At 38.1% G+C, this 22,420-nt stretch overlaps 1 protein-coding gene across 1 annotated transcript; it reads left to right on the top strand.

Annotated features, from left to right (window-relative positions):
- The first annotated feature begins 1,449 nt into the window (after positions 1-1,449).
- SSTR1 (somatostatin receptor 1) lies at positions 1,450-2,871 on the top strand. Its single transcript, XM_027847454.1, has one exon. The coding sequence runs from the start codon at positions 1,702-1,704 to the stop codon at positions 2,863-2,865; it is 1,164 nt and encodes a 387-aa protein (XP_027703255.1). The 5' UTR covers positions 1,450-1,701; the 3' UTR covers positions 2,866-2,871.
- The last annotated feature ends 19,549 nt before the right edge of the window (positions 2,872-22,420 follow it).

Here is a 22,420-nt window from a genome sequence, read left to right as displayed (position 1 = left end):
CAACTCTCCTGTCACCCTCCACTTCATACTATAGAACAATTTCTTTTTTTTTGTCTGTCTTTACACTAATAACCCTACACACATTCATCCCAGGGACCACCTTCTACGTGAAATTATAAGTGCTCTCCAGATCTTCAAATTAACTTGTGTGCATTTTGTATCTATCTAGTAGAACGTAAGCCTCTTAAGAGCAGAAACTACTTTGTTTTACGGTTTGGATGCACAAAACCAAGTCCAAAGTATGAGGTTAATAAATGTTTCTTGAACTGAGTTGAAGTCCATAGTCTTTATTGTGCAACAAAGTAGTCAGGGCACAGCAGCATGACCCCTCTACGTTTTCATTAAAAACCAGGACGGATTTCCAGTAGTACCCAGCATACTCCAGAGGGAGCCCTAGGTCCTATTTCAGCCATAAACGTCTTGGGGACTTACAGTGATTTGGACAAACAGGTTTTTTTGTCATTTTATTTGCCATATTTTATTGATTTTATTGATTTATTTATTTATTCCTAAATATGTGGCCAGATAGCTGATTCCTATTATTGAAAATTTTTCTTCTTTAAAAAACAATTCAATTCCAAAATAATTTACATAACTTTACATAACGCTGGATCTTATGCAAATTTTGTGGTTTGTGTGTGTGTGTGTGTGTGTGTGTGTGTGTGTGTGTGTGTGTGTGCCAGTAGGGGCCTGCCAAACTGCATAAGAATTGCATGGAGGGAAGAGGAGGTGGGGGAAAGGGGAAATGGGTAGGTTTAGCCTGTGTAGTACTATGGATGTGAAAGAGCTTAAAGGCAGCACATGCGTTTTGAACTGATCACCTGAGCGTCTGTATCCCAGCAGCGCTTAAGGAGGTAAGGGGGACTGGCATGTTGCTCTTAGCGTAAGTGAGGTTCGCAGAGAAAAATAAGTAGAGAGGGGGCAATGAGGAGGGGCAAACTAAAGACTATCACCAGAACCTGAGGGGAAAAAAACCTAGGTAGATTTGGTGGGGCTCTAGAGATCTGTCCCTGGGAACTTTGGCTGTCACAAGCGCCCTTGGCACAGGAGCTAGGTTTCAGGTCTTGCAGTGCTTCTTTCTATCGGTAGCCCTCCAACAATGTAGGGAAACGTCCCAATTTCGATTAGAGATTGGGAAGAGTGAAGTGAAGATAGAATTGGGTTTAGCCAGGCTCCATCCCTCCGTGGGACAATAACAGGAACAAGGTCTCACTTCATGTAATCCGTCTCTGGGCCTGGGAAGAAAAAATAAAGGGGGAAAAACGGAGAAACTGGAGTGGGAACGGGATATAACTATATCGACCTCCACCCTCTTTTTTTTTTTCCTCTTCGTAGCTGCTGACGTGCTAGAGCTTATTAATCATTCACCAGCACCAGAGCCGCGCCAATTAATCTTCTGCAGCTTGGTCCTTCAGCCAGCCTTCTTTCCCCTCCTCAAGCTATTCTGCTCCCCGGAGCCCCAGAAAATCAAGCAGCGGCGCTCAGACAAGACTCCGGCAATGCACCCAGCCGTCCTCCCGAGCCTGAGCAGCATTCCGAGCCGCAGTCTCTCGCACTGTGCCCTACAGCGGTAACCTGAAAGAGGTGAAGGACCAGTTTGGAAGTGGGAGCTCCCAAGAGCAACGGGACAGACTGCGGAGCACGAGGGGAGGATCAGAGCTAGAGAGCGCGTCTCAGACCCCGCCTGCCACCCAGGCCGGAATGTTTCCCAACGAGACTGCCTCGTTTCCTTCCTCCTCTTCTAGCAGCAGCCCCAGCAGTAGCAGCGGCGGCCCCAGCCCAGGGTCCATAGCCCCCGAGAGCACAGAGGAGCCAGGGCGCAACGCTAGTCAGAATGGGACCTTGAGCGAGGGGCAAGGGAGCGCCATCCTCATTTCCTTTATCTATTCCGTGGTTTGTCTCGTGGGGCTTTGCGGCAACTCCATGGTTATCTATGTGATCCTGCGCTACGCCAAAATGAAGACTGCCACCAACATCTACATCCTTAACCTGGCCATCGCAGATGAGCTGCTCATGCTGAGCGTCCCGTTCCTAGTCACCTCCACGCTGCTGCACCACTGGCCCTTCGGCGCGCTGCTCTGCCGCCTGGTGCTCAGTGTGGACGCAGTCAACATGTTCACTAGTATCTACTGCCTAACTGTGCTCAGCGTGGACCGCTATGTGGCTGTGGTGCACCCTATCAAGGCGGCCCGCTACCGTCGGCCCACCGTGGCCAAGGTAGTGAACCTGGGGGTGTGGGTGCTCTCGCTAGTGGTCATCCTGCCTATTATCGTCTTCTCCCGCACAGCTGCCAATAGCGATGGCACGGTGGCCTGCAATATGCTTATGCCAGAGCCAGCTCAGAGCTGGCTGGTAGGTTTCGTCCTGTATACTTTCCTCATGGGCTTTCTTCTCCCAGTCGGGGCCATCTGTTTGTGCTATGTGCTCATCATTGCCAAGATACGTATGGTAGCCCTCAAAGCCGGCTGGCAACAACGCAAGCGCTCAGAGCGCAAAATTACCCTGATGGTGATGATGGTGGTGATGGTCTTTGTCATCTGCTGGATGCCTTTCTATGTGGTGCAACTGGTTAATGTCTTTGCTGAACAGGACGATGCCACTGTGAGCCAGCTCTCAGTCATCTTGGGCTATGCTAACAGCTGTGCCAACCCTATTCTCTACGGCTTCCTCTCGGACAACTTCAAGCGCTCCTTCCAGCGCATCCTCTGCCTTAGCTGGATGGAAAACACAGAGGAACCGCTTGACTACTACGCCACCGCCCTCAAAAGTCGGGGGTACAGCGTGGAGGACTACCAACCAGATAACGTGGAATCCAGAGGCGTCTATGGCAACGGAACCTGCACCTCCAGGATTAGCACCCTTTGAAGGACTATTGGGGAAGCAATGCTAGGTGGTGAATTGGGCTCAGGGATGGTGGGGGGGAGGGGGGTGCTGTTCGAATGGACGGAAGGGGATATCACAAGACTGGGACGATACAATGAAGCATGCCGTAGAGTGCAGGTCGAATTGAAGGGGAAAGGGGCATACCAGAAAGTTGGCCAAGCGAATATAAGGAAAAGATGGGACTACTGTAATTTTGAAAGAAAGGAATAAGGAGCTGAACTGAGCAAGGGCAATGAAACTGGGATGGAGTCCAGGACTGCATACTATGCTTTCTCCAATCTTCTTCCTTTCTATAGTGTCCCTATCCCTACCATCTCTCTCCCACCCTTCGAACCCCTCTCAAAATTTCTCTCTGGCTCGTTCTGTCAGTTTCTAGCTAATGATTTGTTGTTGTTACCTTATTTAACCTCTGAGTGGACCTTCAGTCCTTCTGTTCAGCTACTCCACCTTTCTTTGTTTGGTCCAATAAGGGGAGCTGGTAAATTCCATTGTTAATGCCGTCATTTTCCTTTTGTATTTCTTCTCCATCTCACCATCTTGCCTTCCTCTGGACTCACCTAGGCAGGGGCAGGTAGCTGAGCCTAGGACTCTCATCCTCTGCTGCCATATCCAGACACTAGTTCACTTGTCTTGAAGAAGGAGAAACACTGGAGGACCCTCAGAAAAGTCTTCTCTCCTTCCTATCATCTGTTTGGGGGGTTTTTAGGGACTCTGTAGAAAGATATGGGAATAATAGGGGACCTTTACCCCGAGTTCAAGATCATAGAGAGCAAATTTACTCTCCCAAACAAAAGAAGAAAACTTTCCTGGGAGAATACTGGGAGAAATTATCCATTCCCAGTCCTACATTTACCTTCTCCCTCACCCAGAGGGAGCTGGGTGCTTAGAACAATGGGAATTTACTTATGACACACAGCACCAGCATTCGCTTAGTCATCCAAGAGCCTAAAATCCCAAGGTTGGGGTGATTCCCTCCTTTTTCTTCTACTTATCACCTCCAACTACCTAGCACTGGTTTCTAACGGTTCCTTTTTCCTGTCACTCCATTCAGCTAACATCATAGATCAAGAAAATTTAGGCAGAGAGAGTGTAATTACCAGGTTAAAATCAGGTTTGATTTTATAAGTGTTCACTCCCTGATAATCTCCATCACCTCCTCCACATTACCTCCCAGCTCCTACTTCTAAAATCCAACCATGGGGTGCAAAGAGTTAAGTAAAACCAGTCCACTTGTGGGATATTAAGTGGGGCCAGACCAGAGCAGATGAAAGATTTTCATGAATCTGTGGCTGCTAGGGCTGCTCCAATGTTTACCTACTTACCCTCTTCCATGCCACACCTCCGATCCTACCCTACCCATCAGGATCCCTGCAGTTTACCTTTTAAGGGTTGCCATTTTTATAATAGTATGCCTAATGAGTCCTCCTATCTTAGCTGCATGTGTGTGTGCATTCATTCATTCATTTATTTATTCATTTATTCACTCACTGACTGTATTTGAAAATTATCTTCCCTACCCTCCCCAGTCTAAATACAAGGTCTTTGAATTGTACTCAGGAGAATCTGGTAGAGAGAAGATGATCTAGTCTAGAAGGCTCCTTCTCATATTCTTCACCCTTTCAGGGTCTTCTTTTCCCCCCCTTTTTTTCTCTTTTCCTTCCTCTCTCTTTCCATATTTTAGTGTGTACCTAGTAAACTTTTTAGATGTTTTTCATACATTTCTTATTAAGGTCTCCTGTTTGTAATATGACAAATTATATTAACAACAATCAGTGCCCTACAATATACAGTGAGAGGTCCCAGTTCTTCACACTTCAAGCATGATAGTGTGCCATATTTGAGAAGATTTAAATATATGTATGTATGTGTATACATATAGTGTGTATACATGTATACATATGCATATATACATATATATTTCTGTGCCAGTGAAACAATGCCAAATACAGCTAACAGGAAACCTTTTTAGTGAATCACTTTCTAGAGTATACCACTAAAAAGGACTCAAGCTAAAAGCTCAGAAACATGTAAAACACTAAGTACTGTAGGACCAAGGAACATTTAACTCTGTGTTTCCTGGGCTTTGACTTAGTTCAAGCAGAAGTTATCTTATCATGAGGTCTTAGCTCCTTGGGGAACATGGGAAGAGTAGCTAATATACATTGCATGTCTCCCTAACTAAATTAGAGCTAGAAAAACTCAGTTGAGCTCATAGTAAGCATTATATGCATCTAGATTAATGAGTGGTAAGATGGAGCCTTGTTACAAAGTCAGATGATTAGAAATTCTCAACCACAAATCATTTTTGAAAGTAAGCAGGTATAAATATTAAATAAAGAAATACAGAAAACAAACCCTAATGTTCTTCCATTGATAACAGATGAAGCAAAACAGAAATTCTAACCACTATGTGAAAAAAAATTAATGTTTCAAGAATAGTTAGCTTTCCTTAGGAAAAATTTTGCTTTTAAAATAGCAACTTTAAAAAAAGACCCATTTAAAAAATGAATAGTGTTGCTTTTGGTTGTAATTAAGATAAAATTTGGCCCAAATTATCTTTACTTGTTAAATAGAATTGAATTGTTAAAAACAGTGAAGTTTACATATAAAAAAATCTTGATCGTAATTATCTTAAGATACCAATTTGGTCTTCTCATTCTGTCATTCTAGTCAATATAACTGTGATGTTAGCTTAACAAAAGGCATATTATTGTATACTAATCTGTTTATGTGTTGTATATCCCCAGTAAATGTAAGCTTCTTGAGGGCAAGGACTGTTTCAGTCTTTGTGTCTCTAGTGCCTAGCACAGTGCCTTGTACATAGTAGGTATTTAATAAATGTTTGTCAGATTGGATTGAATATGTGTAATTTTGCAATATTAAGTTGATTGCTGTAATCAACCACTCAGAAGCATATACCCCATAGGCTACAGAAATTAGCTTGGGTTTTAATCAGATGAATTACCACCAGAAATACACTCCATTACTTTACCAATAGAAAAAGAATCCTTTAAGGTTTCCAAAAATTATTAAATGATTATTCATGTGAGATATTTACTTTTTATTAGTAGTATTCTTATTCCCTATTGTCATTACCAAACTAACTAGAAGCCCTGGCTTTGCCTTACAGATTAAATTAGAAATCAAGCTTCTGGTGCTAGACCTTGTAGTGAAGACAAATAACTGCTGATTCACATACACAGGGAAAAGGCAGAAAAGGTTGTGGGAGAAAAGTGACTGCCTACTGCTTTATAAAAGTATCTCAGAATAAGTGGAGTATAAGTACCCATATTTTTCTTCATTTTTTAAATTTCCTTTTAAAAGTACCCTTGAGGGTCAAAGTAGTTTCTAGCCTTGTCCTTGCATTCCCCTATTTACCTAAGGGATATTTCTATGGCCTCATCCCCTCGTCCCTTCCACTTTGAGACCAGAACATTGTAACTTGCTTATGGGATGGTTATAACCTAAGAGAGACCAGATTCTCCTGGTCTGTTGTTGAAGATATGGGAGAAAATGTCAAATAACTTTTAAATAATGAATATTAGCAATATAACTTTTATTTTGCTCAATCTTTCACATAAATACCTTTTTACAGAGTGGTGAAGATAATGAGGCCGATAAATAACAATATTATTAGACTGACACCTTGATGATTAATTTCCAAAAAAAAAATAATAATAATCTCATGGACCTAATTTGAATCAGAACAGAGCTGGTATGGACTAAAATGTATGCTGTCTGCCCATTTGATCATGGGACTTTAAAATACACACTATGCCTACAGCATTACAGAATATTATTTGGTCCCCCACTAAACTGGACACCTTTGTAGTTAAAGACAACATTTTATTCTTATTCACGTGAGTATCTCATTCTATATTAATAGCTAGCATTTATACAGTGCTTTAAGGTTTGTGAAGTATTTTACACATATTACCTCATTTGATCCTCACAACAACCTTTTATGGTACCTGCTACTATGATCTTCATTTTGTTGATAAGGAAACTGAGATTGAAAGAGTTTATATCACATACAGCTAGTAAGTGTATGAGGCAGGATTTTAAACTCAGGTCTTCCTGAATCTAAGTCCAGCATGCTTCCCACAGCACCAGTTAGCTGCCTCAAATTCTAGCCAATCTGGCTTTAAAGGAAGTCACATAGAGCAAACATTAAGGTGTAATTCCCCAAGGACCACACAAATCACACAATTTAAGATTTGATAGGAACCTACGCAAACATCTAAGTCAATTGATACCTGAAAAGAAGCATCCTCTCTCCAGTATACCTGACAAGTGGTAATTCAGGCTCCTAGTTCTTCCTTCTGGGGCCAACCAGAACAAAGCATTTCCTCCTTCAACATGACAGACTTTCATTAATACTGTGGTAATAATTCATTATGTTTTGTGACATTTAATGTCAGCATACATATCATCAGGTGGATTTTTATGAATTTAAAGATATGACATAGCTTCTGAATTCTAGCATACCATGGTAGGAAGGAAAAGAAGTCTTCCTTTTTATTAGATTAGTATTTTCCACTGAACCAGGGAACATTAGAAAGAGACATACATAGAAGTAACTGGTAGGTTCAGACTAATCAATTTAGGATATTGGGATATGGTATGACTGTTTATGCTATCTGTGGGTTAAACTCTATTGAAAAGAATATATAAGACATTTCCAGTCTGCCTAGTTCTGACTGCAGCAAAAACCTAAAATTCTCCCCAGACAAAGTAATGATCAAGAAACCCAATGAGAATCTACAGTGATTTCTTCTACTTCAGAATCTGACAAAAAAAATTTAGCCAGGAGCCCAAGAACAATAAGAAAGGGCAGTACCAGCAAAGCCACTGCCTACATAGGCAAACAAGCCAGTAGCAGATACATGTGGCACTCACAAGGCTCCACGCTCATCAGAATAGAGAACCCCCATGAGAAAGTCACAGGACAGGAAACCAGACCTTGGAAGCCCAGGGAGTAGCAACAACCAGTACCATGAAGCAATACTAAACCCAGAGACTCTCAGATCCCTAGAATTCTGCCCTGTGATGCAATTGAGTGCTCTGAAACCCAAAGACACTGGCCTAGCCTTAGGGCATAAAGATCAATGTAGGAACCCAAAGGACCCAAGGCAAGATTAAGTAAGGCCAACCACCCCACTCTGGAGTGCAACAGCTGGAAACACCTGGCCCTGGCATGAAGCCCCAATCCAGAAACTAAAGTTAGAGATATGAATAAACCAAATAAAATACCAACCAGTATAAAAAGCATTATAAGTTTAGAGATCCCCATAATGAAGGAAATAATTCCATAAAATCTTCTAGCCAAGACTCAAAGAAAAAGTGGATTTTCCAAAAGAACTACATTTTAAAAAAACTAAAAGAATTGAAGTTATTGATTTTTTCCAAAATCAAATAAAAGCACATAAGGAAAATCTTACCCAAGTGAAACACCTGAAAATGAAAATAAACCAAATAAAAATCAATTAATCTACAAAACAGCTAGAAATGTTAGAATGAAATCACAATAATGTAAGATATTGAATATAAAAAACAGCTAAGTTTAAAAGCAGTCAAGGAGGTATCTTTTAAGAATCATTGGATTTCCTGAAAACTATGATTTTTTTAAAAATTCTAGATTCTGTATTGCAAGAAATCACACAAGAAAATTTCTTAGATCTATTAGAACCAGAGGACAAAGTGACTTCCTGAAAGAGATCCAAAAATGAAAAGTTCCAGGAATATCATAGCCAAAATTTGGAGCTCCCATGTGAAAAAATACATAGCAGTAATCCAGAAAGAAGTTCAAGTACCAAGGAAAAACAGTCAGGATCACCAAAGACCTGGGAGCTTCTACCTTAAATACAATATTCTAAAAGGCAAAAGATATGGGCTTATAACCAAGAATAATTTACCCTGCAAAGCTGAGTATAATCCTATGGGACAAAAAAAATGGATTTTTAATAGAATAGAGGACTTTCAGGAATTACTAATAAAAAAACTAGAACTTTGAAATGCAAACACAAGAGTGAAGAATAATCTAGAAAGGGAAATTTATTTGAGAAATCAAAAGAAGCTATTATTATGATGTAGTGCTAACATTCTAATGGGGTAGAAGAAATAAGAATCATTTCAGAACCTTAATGTTTTCAAAGGGTATTGAGGAAGTCAAGTAAGAAAAACAGAAGTCCTAGGATGAGGGAGGGATGGGGAAGGGGCTGGATTGGTTTTTTTCTGAGAGTTTTAAAAGGAGAAAGAGAAGAAAGAGCAAAAGGGATAAAGGTGTAAAAAGGAGTAAAAAAGGTGGAACTCCACCATTTTTCATAAATGTGGTATGTAAGAATAATATGCAAACATGGATAAAAGGGTGAGGGAAGCAGGTATCAGATGAACTTCACTCTTATGTAAAATGAACAAAAGATGTTCGAATAAATATACACAGTTTGGTACAGCAATACATACAATCGCAATAGGCAAACAAGTGGGGATGGTAAGCTTTATTAAGAAGGAATATCATATTAGGGAAGGATGAGTCACAAGCAAAACAACTCCCTGATCCTGAGCAGGGCAGGAGAATTAAAAGGGGGGGAAAAAGAAAGAAATAAAACTAAAAACAAAGGGCTTGCCCATCAATTAGGGAACGGCTAAACAAATTATGGCATATAAATGCAATAGAATGTCATTGTGTAATTTTTTTTAAATATGAAAGGCTACTTCAGAGAATCCTGAGTAGTATATATGAACTGATGCAGATTGAAGTGAAGAGGAGAATTATTTATACAAGGACAACAACAATGTAAAGAAAAACAACTTTGGAAGACTTAAGAACTCCAAAGCAAATACCAAGCATATCTCAAGAGTACCTAAGATGAAGCATGTTATCCACATCTTGACAGACTGGTGATGGACTTAAGGTGTAAAAGGAAAAAAATTCTGCATGTTGTCATTGTGTCTATTTGCTACAAGGAGGATTTTACCCTCTTGTCTTAATGAGAGAAGGGATTACGGAAAGGAAAGGCTAATGATTCTGATGCCTCCCCCTCCAAAAAAAAAAAAAGAGGGCCATGGGAACCTTTTTTTTTTTAAATACATAGAAAAGTTCAGAAAGTTCAAAAGGAAGCACAGATAGGTGGACAGTTTTAGAACATGTCAAATTTATTTTATATTTTAAAAATGGTATAAAATGGAGATTCGTGGTTTGTCTTCTACTCTGCATATGGAAATGCTTGATTTTTTATATTTAAATTCAAAATAAAAAAAGTTTTAAGCCATGCAACATTACGACCAAAAAGTTACAAGAGTTAACACTCAGACAGAGTGGTCCTGCCATTGGGAGTATAAGCAAGCTATTGGCAAAATAAAAGACTTATCTTTAGAAAAATATGTCTGTCAATCAATAGAAAAATACTTATTAAGTGCCCACTATGTGACAGGCACCATGATAGACATTGAATAATAATTATGAGGTTTAGGCATTTGTGCTCAGGTGAGGGAATCAATGAGTGGGACTTCTCAGCATGCTTGAAATTCATCCTATTCCAAATTACCTCATAAATCATTTTGAGTTTCTCAACTGAAAAAAATGAGTATTGTTTTCATTTATTATTCTAAAAACCTTAAAATGACTTTCAAAGACTAATTTTTATTAATTTTTAGTGATAAATGTATACTCAAAGTAAAGATTAGAAACAAAATCTTTGTAATTCAAGCAAAACCCTTTACATTTATGTGGTATGTCAGGTAATTATTGCTAATGGTGCTGTCTAAAAAAAAAAAAGACAAAACTCAATACATGAGTTATCAAGTAATTCAAAAAACATTTATTATCTCATTTCTTTTCTCTCCGCTACTATATGATAAACATTTATTAAGTATCTATTAGGTACCAGATATTGTGCTAAGTGCTGGAGACACAAATAAGAAAAAGGACAATCCTTACCTTCAAGGAACTTTTAAAATTTATATGTGTATTTTGTATTAATTTTTTTTAAATTTTGAGTTACAATTTTTATCCCTTCTTCCAGCCCCTGCCCTATCCATTGAGAAAGGAAGCAATATGTTACCCACTATACATTGTGAAGTCTTGAAAAACATATTTCCATATTAGCCATGTTGCCAAAAATAAAAAGGCAATAAAAATAAAGTGGAAAAAACAATATGCTTCAATTTGCTCTTGGAGTTCATCAGTTCTCTCTCTGGAGATAAGATAGCATTTTTCATCATGAATCCTTTGGAATTGTCTTGGATCATTACATTTATCAGAGTAGTTAAATCTTTCACTGTTAATCATCTTTACACTATATATTTTTACTGTGTACAATATTCTTCTGTTCCTATTTGTTTCACTTTGCATCAATACATATGTCTTCCCAGTTTCTTCTGAAACCATTCCCCTCATCATTTCTTATAGCATAAGAGTATTCCATCACAATCATATACCACACTTTATTGAGCCATTCCCCAACTGATGGACATCCCCTCAATTTCCAATTCTCTGCCATCACAAAAAAAGCTGCTGTAAATATTTTTGTATATATAGGTCCTTTTAATTTTTCTTTGATATCCTGAGGATACAGATCTAGTTCTGGTATTGCTGGATCAAAGGGTATACACAGTTGTATAGCCTTAGTTTTACAGCATAGTTCCAAATCATTCTCCAGAATGGTTAGATTAGTTCACAACTCCATCAACAATGTGTTGTTGTAGAACAGTATACCTATTTTTCCACATTCCCTCCAGCATTTTTTTTCTATCAGATTAGCCAATCTGATAGGTATGAAATAGTACTTCAGAGTTGCTTTAATTTGCATTTCTCTAATTATTAGTGATTTAGATAATTTTATATGACTATTGATAACTTTGATTAATTCTTCTGAAAACTCCCTGTTCATATCCTTTGAGCATTTATCAGTTAGAGAATGGCTCTTATTTTTGTAAATTTGGCTGAGTTTCCTATCTATTTGGGAAATTAGACCTGTATCAGAGAAATTTACTGTAAATTTTCTTAACCAATTTCTTGCTTTCCTTCTAATTTTGACTACACTGATTTTGTTTGTGCAAAACTTTTTAATTTCATGTAATCAGCATTATCCATTTTACCTCCTATGATCCTCACTAGCTCTTCTTTGGCCATAAACTCTTCCCTTATCCATAGCTTTGACAGTTGTCCCCTCTCCCCTAACTTACTTATATCACCCCTTATGTCTAAATCATCTACCCATTTTGATCTTGTCTTGGCATGCAGTGTGAGATGTCTATACCTAGTTTCTGCCAGATTTTTTTCCAATTTTCTCAGAAATTTTTGTCAGATGGTGAGTTTTTTCTGTAAAACCTTGGATTTTGGGGTTCATCGAACATTATATTACTGTGGTCATTTACTATATTGTGTATCTAATCTATTTCACTAATCTACCATTCTATTTCTTAGCCAGTGTGAGATTGTTTTGATGATTACTACTTTGTAATACAGTTTGAGATCTGGTATTGCTCATCCACCTTCCTTTACATTGCTGTGATATTTTTAATTTAATTTTAACTTGATATTTAAAAAAATAAACACACAATCTCTCCTTTCAAGGTTAAAGTGCCTTTTTTCAATGGATGAGAAAGTAACTGTTTATTAAAAGAAATATATGCTTTGAAGAAATGAAAAGGGATATTTGGAAATGGTTGCATCAGTATTTGATTTTGTTGCCAAAAATTATATTTGTGTAACCTGTAAAGATTTTCATGTCTGTAATACTTTAAAAACTTGGAAGTAGAATGTTTCAACCTGTTTAAAAATCTTCTAATAAAGAATTTCAGTAGGTTTTGAACTGATACATTAAACACATAAAAAAAAACACCTTCTGATTAGTTTGTAAGAACAGCTGATTGTCATCAGCGAAGATGAAAATATGGGAGCCAAATTTCAATCAAAGCTTTGCATACTTGCTGTCTGAGATTGAAAAATAAGTGTCGTCAGTTTCAGAGGAATCATGATGAAACATGCTTTCTACCTCTGGATAGAGAGATGATAGACTCAGAGAGCAGATTGAAACATTTATATTTTTTGGACATAGCATTGCATGAGAATTTCTGTGAGAATAATATGAGAATTTGCTTTTGCATGATATTTGTAATGAGTTTTGTTTTTCTTGTTTTCTTTGTTTTTCTTCAAGGGTGGGAGAGGGAGGAAGAAAAGAGAGAATTCAGAACTAAAAATAAAATTGAATTAAAAAATAAGTGTTAGAATTTAGTAAATGCAGCCAATGAAGCACTTCTTCCATTTGGATCTATGTAGTCATGTGAGACATATTTTAAGCTCTGTTAGCTATTAAACCAAATATTGAAATAAACAACCGTAGAATCACATACAGTAGTATATCATATAGTTAATAGATAAATATATTTATATATTGAGGGTATGGGCTCAAAAACTTTTTGGTGAAAAGGGAGGTGATCAAAAAGTGTGGAGACTTTTGCCCTAAAAGTCATTCCTAAGAGTTGTCTCTGTGTCTATGCCAGCAAAGTGAAATGAGAACTGAGGCAATAAATGTTTGCTGAATTAGAAGAAAATTCAAGTGTTTAAAAAAAAAACCTACCTAATAAGCCAAATGTTTTGTTTGAATTACAAAGATTTTGTCTCAAATCTCAGTTCACTTTCATATATGGTTTATCTCTAAGAAAATAATGGAATTAGTCTTTTGAAATTACTTTTCCATACAAATGGAATTTTTTATAATAATGAAAACTAACATTGCATTTTCATTTTAAAAACTGAAAATAATTTATAAATGTAATGGGTAACTAGCTGATATTGGCTTAGTTCTCAGAGCATGTGGGTATTTGTTCTTCCCGTTATACAGGGCATGTCCAGTATTTTCTGCCAGCTGTCAATCCAATACCTCAAATTCTGGGGTGACAGTTCCTAGCCCCAAGTGGCTGATTGACTGTGAGTGATTTTGTGATTTTTGATAAATTTTCTATTTAGCTAAATAGATGAAGGCACTAATGACTCAGTAGAGGCTGAGCTAAAACTGAGTGTGCATATAAAAGGTTCTAGCAGAAGATCTCTTGCTTTCTTCCCTAGAAGCTCTTGAGTAAGGAAGACTACTTGCTGTGATCTACAGGGTAGAGGACCCACCATCTTCTTTTCTCTCTTGTACTTATTCTTTCCTAATTTTAGGTGGTTAGATATTTGGAGATGGAATTAACTAGGCTGTAATCTTTTGAGCTTCAATCAGAAGAGCAATGAGATGTCCAATTGCTGTACTCAATAGCAGAATCTGCTAGTAATTATAGCAGTTGAGTTGGGTGAGGAGCCTCTGCAGCAGCCTAGTTACTTAGCACACCATCCTAGAAGTGGATTGGCCATTAAGCAAGACACTGCAACATAGAAGGAGCCAGCCCAGCTCAGGAAGTGTCTCAGCCTGAAGAGAACTTAGTAGGGACTCCTTGAAGATAGAAAAGGACTCCTGTGGTCAGGAGTCTTAAGGTCTGCCTTGGCACCATGGTTTCCCTACAAGTGTGTTTCAGTACTTTTGTGCTTCAAGTCCCAGCCCACTCTCCACAGGGGCTGTGTTCAGAAGGGAGAGTGTGTCCGTAGATGGAAAGGAGGGGAAAGCGGATGAGAATGTTTTATACCAACTACTTTAGGTTTTAGCCTGCTTTCACGAAGTATGCCCTCTCTTGATTTGGGGGAGTGTTTTTGTACTTCAGTCCTTACTATACTTTCTCAGTTAACATCCCTTTGTAAGGGCTAATTGATGTAGGTAGCACAGCAGATAGAGTGTTAGGCCTGGAGTCAGGAAGACATCTGGCCTCAAACACTTACTAGCTATGGGACCCTGGGCAAGTCATTTAACCCTGTTTGTTTCAGTTCCTCATCTGTAAAATGAGCTAGAGAAGGAAAATGGCAAACAATTCCAGTAGCTTTGCCAAGAATACCCCAAAATGGAGTTACGAAGAGTTGAACGTGACTTAAAAAAAAAACTGAGCAAAAACACAGTCAATTGATATTGGAGACATATCAGATGGGGGCTCATGAATGGTAGCATTGGAATATGTCATTCCTCTAGTGTTACACCTAAAACCTTGAAGGGAGAAGTAGGTAACTGCTCTCTGCAGACCCGACTTGCCAGCGAGAGTGGGTGTTGGGAAAGTGAGCCTAGAGGGGGTGCTACACAAATATTAAAGGAACTTTGGTCCAGGATTATAGAACAATTATATAAAGAAGGATTATATATAGAATTTTTGAATTACCTCATTCATGAATAAGGGGCACCCCTGAGAAATGTTTATATAACCTCTCTTTGAACATTCCAAGTGAACACTTGTTCCCTTTGTGGGAAACAGTATTTCATAAGGTAGACATTTTTTGACACTTCTCATTATTAAAAATTGCTTTTATTGAACCCTTAAATCACTCATATTGAAATCACTCCTTTTTTGTCAGCAATGTGAAACTTACATTTCTGTGGTGGTTTATGCTTTTCAAAACACTTTCCTATCTTAGTACAATGCCTGGCACATAACAAGTACTTAAGAAATGCTATATCTATCTTTAGATCCATACAACCCTGTAAGGGAAATAGGATGAATGTACTCTCCATTTTATAGATGAAGAAATGGAAGCCAGGGATATAAAGTCAATTGTCAAAGGATAGTGAGTAAGATAGTGACAGAGCTGGGATTCAGCCATAACCTGCTCCAGTGTGCTTTCTACTACGCCATACTTAATGCACCACATGAACATCAATTATAAAAACTTTGGAAGTCATTTTATTTTTGCGTAAGTCACCAGTGAACAGAAACAATCACTATAGTTTCAGTTTGTATCTATATTTCTTTAATAGTCTGATACGTTAACAGATCTGTAATCTTATCAGAGTGGGTACTCTCTCTACACTCTTGTTGTTTGCAGTCTAATCCATGCCTTCCCATAAATCTTTCTCAGGGGATCCTCACAACATGCTCAGTGACTTCCTCTATATCTCTTGGATGGATACCAAAGGAGCATACATGCTATCCATCTGTTATCCCTTGCTACCCTATAAAGGCAAAATTAAACACTCTATTGGTAAAATATCAGGAGAATGCAATCTTTCATAGAAAAGGCATATTGTATTACTTAATTGTAAGTGTAAAAACAAAACAACACACAGGTTTGTTCTTCAGTATATTCACAAATCATCTAATATGCCCATGTAGATAACTGCAATTTGCTGGATTTTTCAAAACAGTGTAATCCCCTTTACTATTCCCAAAGCAATCTTATTTGCATTAACTAAATAATAAAGGCTGATCTCTTTAACTGGTATCACTAAAGTAGTAATTACAAAAACAAAAATCTTGGCTACTCCATTTTTTGGACCACAAAAATGCATCTTTCCAATTCCTTGTTTCCTAAATTATGTAAAAAAAAACCTCAAAGTGTATTGTGTATAACCATTTTTAACAGGAATAAGGGTAAAATAAAACCCTACAGTTAAAAAGGTTATTTACTAGCAAATATCAATTCAAAATAAACTATTTAAAAATTGCCACAATAACACCAGTTTAGGAATCCATATGTTTTCTTTCTGTTAAAACAAAAAATATATTCCACTGAACCTACTGTTTAAAGTAAAGGTGTCAAATGCATGTCCTGGTTGTTTGTAGCCTATAAAACTCCTTTGGCAGCCACCAAGTATGTAATAGAGAAATGTTTATCAAAATAAATAAAAATATAGTACAACACAGATAATGTTGATTTTTGGTATTTCAAGGCAATATGCAGGCCTCAGGGATCCCTTTCAATATGACTTTAACTCTACTGGTTTAGAGTGTTGTCACATTCAATCAAACCAATCCAACAAAGAAACAAATCTTTTTTTTTTTTTCTTATAGCCATCCCAAGTAAGAGGTAGTTTTTCTTTGTAATGGGCCAGGTCTGACTCAAGCCAATTTGGAAGTTCACATTTGATATTGAAACAGTTATAATCCATCTAACAGTTATCAAAAGAAGGATTATTTAGCCAGAGCAGGTAAAGGATGTTCAGAGGAGGAAATGGATAGTCAATACAGCATTGATTCATTTGGGCACAACTCCCTGCCTTTGTCTTCTAGTTTAAAGCCTGAGTGAGGAGCTGCTAATTCCTCCCATCTTGGCTTTTTTGTACCTAGCCACTAGGTAGATACATCAATAGCTAGAACCTTAGTCCCTTGAGCCAATTAAACCTTGAAGATGATTTCGATACCTTTAAGGAAAAATTGTCAAACCCAAAGTAGTACCTTAGGATGTTGCTCCTAGCAAATTGTAGAGTCCTTCTAGCCAAAAAGGAAGCTACTTTCCAACTATACTACCCTTTGGTCCTCCAATTTTTTCCCTAGAAAATAGCTAGATTATGACCTCTGGATATCATACTGGCATTAGAATGGATGGAAATCCATTAGTTCCAGATTACACTACGCAAAGGGCTTGGCTTTGCTACATCCCACATCAGTTCAGAGGCCTGCACAGTTCCTACTCCTTTCCCTGAGGCCTGCTAGAGATAGAGATAGAGAGGAAAAGAGAAAGGGAGAGAGAGGAAGAAAGAGAAAAAGGGAGTTAGAGATAGCAATAGAGATAGAAATACATATATATAACAGGTATACATAATAAAATTGTGCTCAAAATTCACAATCATAAAAAAAAATCCCAGGGTGAGCTTCCTCAATCATGACTCCTATGTCACCAAGATAAGTCCTGCTAAACAGGAAACAACAACAGAAAAGTTAGAGAAAAAAAATACATAATCCAAAATATTTCAAATGACAAACCCAATGTATGGTGGTAGCACCCTGCAGCCTATGAACTTGGTGGGTGTTCCAGATGACACCGGAGGTGATGCATTAACAATAGCAACCCATTACAAGTTTGTGTCCTGCCTTCAGTAAGGCTACAGAAACACAAGCTTTCATTTTAATGAAGCAGTTGATGAATTAGTGAATTAACCACCTGGAAGGTGTAGTACATAATTTGGCCAGCAGGTGGTGCTACCATTGAGCCAAGTAGCTGCCTTAGAGTGGCTCTATCTGTTGTGTCGGAGCTGACTTTCCCAAGGTTTCTAGTATGCCCATTGCTCACTGAGGGATGCTCATCCTCAAGCTCCTTGACTACTACCCTTTATCGCCATGAATTATGACAATTATGGAAATCTCCATTTCGCTCATCCCAACCACCCTGATTATCTAAGAAGTTTCCTGCCTCTATTGATCGACTTCATTCAGAAGACTCACAGTGTCCTTAGTGGTCACACAGTTATTATTAAGTTATTAAGACACAGTCAGGTTAAAAATGATAAAGGAGGGGGCAGCTAGATGGTGCAGCCGATAGAGCACTGGTACCAGATTCAGGAAGACCAGAGTTCAAATCTGGCCTCAGACACTTGACACTTACTAGCTGTGTGACCCTGGGCAAGTCATTTCACCCCATTGCCTCGCAAAAAAAAATTATAAAGGAACTGTCAAGCCTGCTCATCTCCAACCAAATCTCCTCCCAACTGGTAGCATATGGGAAAGGAGAAGGGTGATTGGGTCTCACAGCCTAACCTCACCAGTGGTTAAGGCTTCACAGCAAAGGTCTTTCTAGTCCTGCTCCATCTCTAACTTCTATGTGCTGATTTGTCTTGCCTCCACAATACTTTGTTTTCATCTCCAGCCCAGGTCTTCTGATTTGGACAACAATAGCTCCTTAGTTATCTGTCCCACTTTACTTTCCCCATTCAGAGCCTCTGCACCCACAAGATGCAAGTGACATCTGTGGCGACCAGAACTCTCTTCTCCCCTTTTCTATTCTACGCTTCATGGAAAAAATGGAATGGGGGACCAGCAGTTTCTCCTTAGTTCAAACTCATGTACAACCACAAGGAAGAAGGACCATGTTCCCTTTGCCTTCACTCAAGATTTCACGTTGTCTCCCAACCTCTCCCATGCTTTATCTTTGTCCCAAAGTTATTCTCTAGGAGTAGATACTGACAACACCCATAAGAACATTTGTCACAGAACCATGCAATATTAATACAGTATGTAAAAGAGAGAACTAACTTGGTATCAGGTAATAGAGTATTGTATTATCAAGTGCATGGAGTTCATAGTTTGTAATCAAAAAGAGAAAGCCCTAGATCTGACCTGCAAAACCTTCGGCCCACGGGCCACTTGTGGCACACCAAAGGATTTCAGGAGGCCTGAGAAAAATGTAGAGGAAAACATCCTTTGTATGTAGAGGTGTGCCATAAGCAGCCCACCAGCCATAAATGGCCCCCAAGCTGCAGGTTGTGCAGGCCTGCCCCAGACAAAGCAACATATAGTAGCCTAATAAAAACATTCCAAACAAGAAGTTAGTTAAAACTGACTTAGAAGGGTCTAGTTTGGGCTGCCTTGCTGTCTAGCATAGGCCAGTCACTAATTCTCTTTATTCAATTAAAAAAATGTTAAGGAATAATTATTTAGTAAGTCTCAAATACTGTACATTTTAATGTGTCAGTCAAAAACGTATGAATCTATACACATAAAATTTCCTCAAATATATTTGATTTTCTATAATAAAGACAAGACTCATCTACTATATCTGCTTGTTGTTGTTGTTTGATTATTTCAGTTGTGTCTGACTTTTCGTGATCCTATTTAAGGTTTTCTTGGCAAAGATACTGGAGTGCTTTGCCTTTCTTCTCCAGCTTATTTTACACATGGGGAAACTGAGGCAAACAGGGTTAAGTGACTTGCCCAGGGTCACACAGCTAGCAGTGTCTGAGGCCAGATTTGAACTCAAGAAGATGAGTCTTCCTGACTCCAGGCCCAGTATTCTATTCATTGTGCCACCACTATATTTACAAAGGGCTCTAATTATGTATGAAATTGAAGTTTAAAAATTATTATCAAAACTATAACTAGGATTTTTTTTTGCACCTGGGCCAAGGGTCAGAAAAGTTGCTTTCAGTTGTGTAAGGGATAGGGGTTGAGAGAGACCCCAGGACACTAGGGCAAATGTCGAAAGTGCAAGGAGCTCAATCCTGCAAATCATCTGAGGACTTACAGTCTAAAACAACAAGAGTTCTTTACTAAGAGTTTACAATGAGCAAAGCACTAAGTTAGGTGCGGGGGATAAAAAGTCCTCAAGGACTACTGGGGGGATATAACTTGAAATGAGATAAGTACATACATGATTGTTTGAGGAGGGGAACACAGCACTAACAAGTAGGGGGATTAGAAAGGCTTCTAGCAAGATCAGTCACTCAAGCTATCTTGAAAGAAGATGGGTTAATTCAGAGAGGTACAGCTGAGGCAGTTACATTCCAGGGGTGGGAGACCAACCTGAACAAAGGCTGAGAAGCAGGAGATGGAATTCCAAGTTCTGGAAACTTTGTATTGGCCAGTTCGGTTAGAACATAGAGTACTTGAGGGGGAGAAGTGTGAAATAAGCCTAAAAAGGTGGGCAGGATTCAGACTGTGAAGGACTTTAAATGCCAAGCTGAGGAATTTATATCTTATCCTAGGAAACATAGCTACTGAAAATTTCTTTAAAAAAAATTCATTTGTATTATGAACTTTATAAACGTCAAAAAACACAAACATTTCAATATACAAAAAAGAATAGAAAAAGAGGATTACATATGGAATTGTGTAAGTCTGTTGCACGGTTTGTTTTATAAGTGTATAATAAGCTTAATGTGATGACAAAATTCTCCTGCTTCTCTGTGTTCCTTTCTGAATTTCCTTCTGCTCTCTTTGCATTTTTTAATGTTTCATTAGCTCTCTTTTCTTTCTTCTCTGCTTTTTTTGGTTTCACTATCACTACCCACCCACTCTCCTCCACAACTCTATCTCTTTGCCCACCTACCCTTGGCAAAAAATCTTTTCCTGTATCAAATAAGTATACTCAAGCAAAATGAAGTCACATATTGGCCATATCTGGAAATGTATGTCTCATCCTGCACCTCTGATTCATCATTCCTCTGCCAAGGAATAGAAGTATGCCTCATTAGCTTTCTGAAGTCATGATTGGTCATTGCATTGATCAGAGTTCCTAAGACTTTCCAAGTTGTTTTCCTTCACATTACTATAGTCATTCTGTAAATCGTTCTCCTGGTTCTGCTTCCTTCATTATTCGTAAGTTCATACAAGGTCTCCAAGGCTTCTCTGAATCCATCCTTTTAGTCATTTTTTATGGGACCATAATATTCCATTACATTTATATACCATCATTTGTTCAGTCATTTCTAGCATTCGCTCCATTTCCAATTCTTTGCCACACCAAAAAGTGTTACTATAAATATTTTTACACACTTGGGTACTTTCCCTTGGAGTATATACTTGGTAGTGATGTCCAGAATCTTGGGACAGCTATCTCATCTGGATGTCAGCTGCTTCTTGGCCCATACTAGATGGACCTTTAGGTCCCTGGAGGTTTCTACAATCCACTCAAAAGCAGAGACTTTCTTCAGATGATGCAGGAGTCCACATCCACAACGTTGACAGCTATGGGAGGTAGTCAGAAAGACCCGGTAGGAGCCCTTAGAAGACATATTGGTTGACAATTGTGAGAAAACTCCTTGTATCAATCTTTGGATCTGAGTTTCTGGTCAGCATAACACAGGTCCTTATTTAAGAGTCTTTAAACAACACAAAGGGATGATCCACTTTCCAGTCACACAGGGCTAGATTCAAACAATGCAATAAATTTCTTCCTCACAATTCCCATAATTACATAGTTACATTAAATCAGGTACAGATCAGACTACTTAGAGAGCTTGCAATGGACTAGTTCTGAGAAAGGAGATTTACATGTCACTAAGGTAACCAAGAAAACTTAAACATAACTAAAATCAAGTTTCCTTCTCAAAATCTATTTAACCAGCACATTTTGAGTCCCAGATGTCTCATGTAGTCATATGGTTCCTAGATTTTTTTTCTTGGACAATAAGATTATTCTCAGGATAGCTCTGAAAGGGGCTCTGCTTCTCTGGTTTCAAATCTAGAGGTTCCTAGATAATTCCACTAGTAATATCATTTAATATAATTTAGTAAATTTGGTTCTCCAATCTTAAAACTTCGGAGAATTTCATTTTATATGCCATTTGCTATTTCTATCCTTACCTAAATCCTGTACCTGACATAAGAATCTTTAAAAAATTTATGAAGGTCCAACCATAAAATGAGCTCTTCTGCCTCTTAAAATTATCAGCAGATACTTTAATAATGGGAAAATTATTTCACTCTCTTTACCATTATCAACATAATTTATGTGTAACTTCCTTAATCCTTAATTAATAAATCCTTAATTTTGAGAATTTATTACTAAATACTATAACATACTCAAAAATAAATTTGGAAGCCAATCATAGAATCCTGTTGCTTTCTCAAAATTTGCTATTCCATTTATTTAGAAATATTTTACATTACATCTTTGTCTTATTCTTATCTAGTCATTTCCCCCTTAGGAAGATATCATCCCTATATTATAATTTGATCACAAATATAGGTTAAAATTGTAAGATATTCATACTTGCATCCTATTATAGTAACTCAGAGATATTCC

Source organism: Vombatus ursinus, unplaced genomic scaffold (assembly GCF_900497805.2).
Source record: "Vombatus ursinus unplaced genomic scaffold, bare-nosed wombat genome assembly UNPS02015406.1, whole genome shotgun sequence".
Classification (NCBI taxonomy): domain Eukaryota; kingdom Metazoa; phylum Chordata; class Mammalia; order Diprotodontia; family Vombatidae; genus Vombatus; species Vombatus ursinus.
Note: the sequence above shows the minus strand (reverse complement) of the source record. Positions and strands in the feature narration are given on the sequence as shown.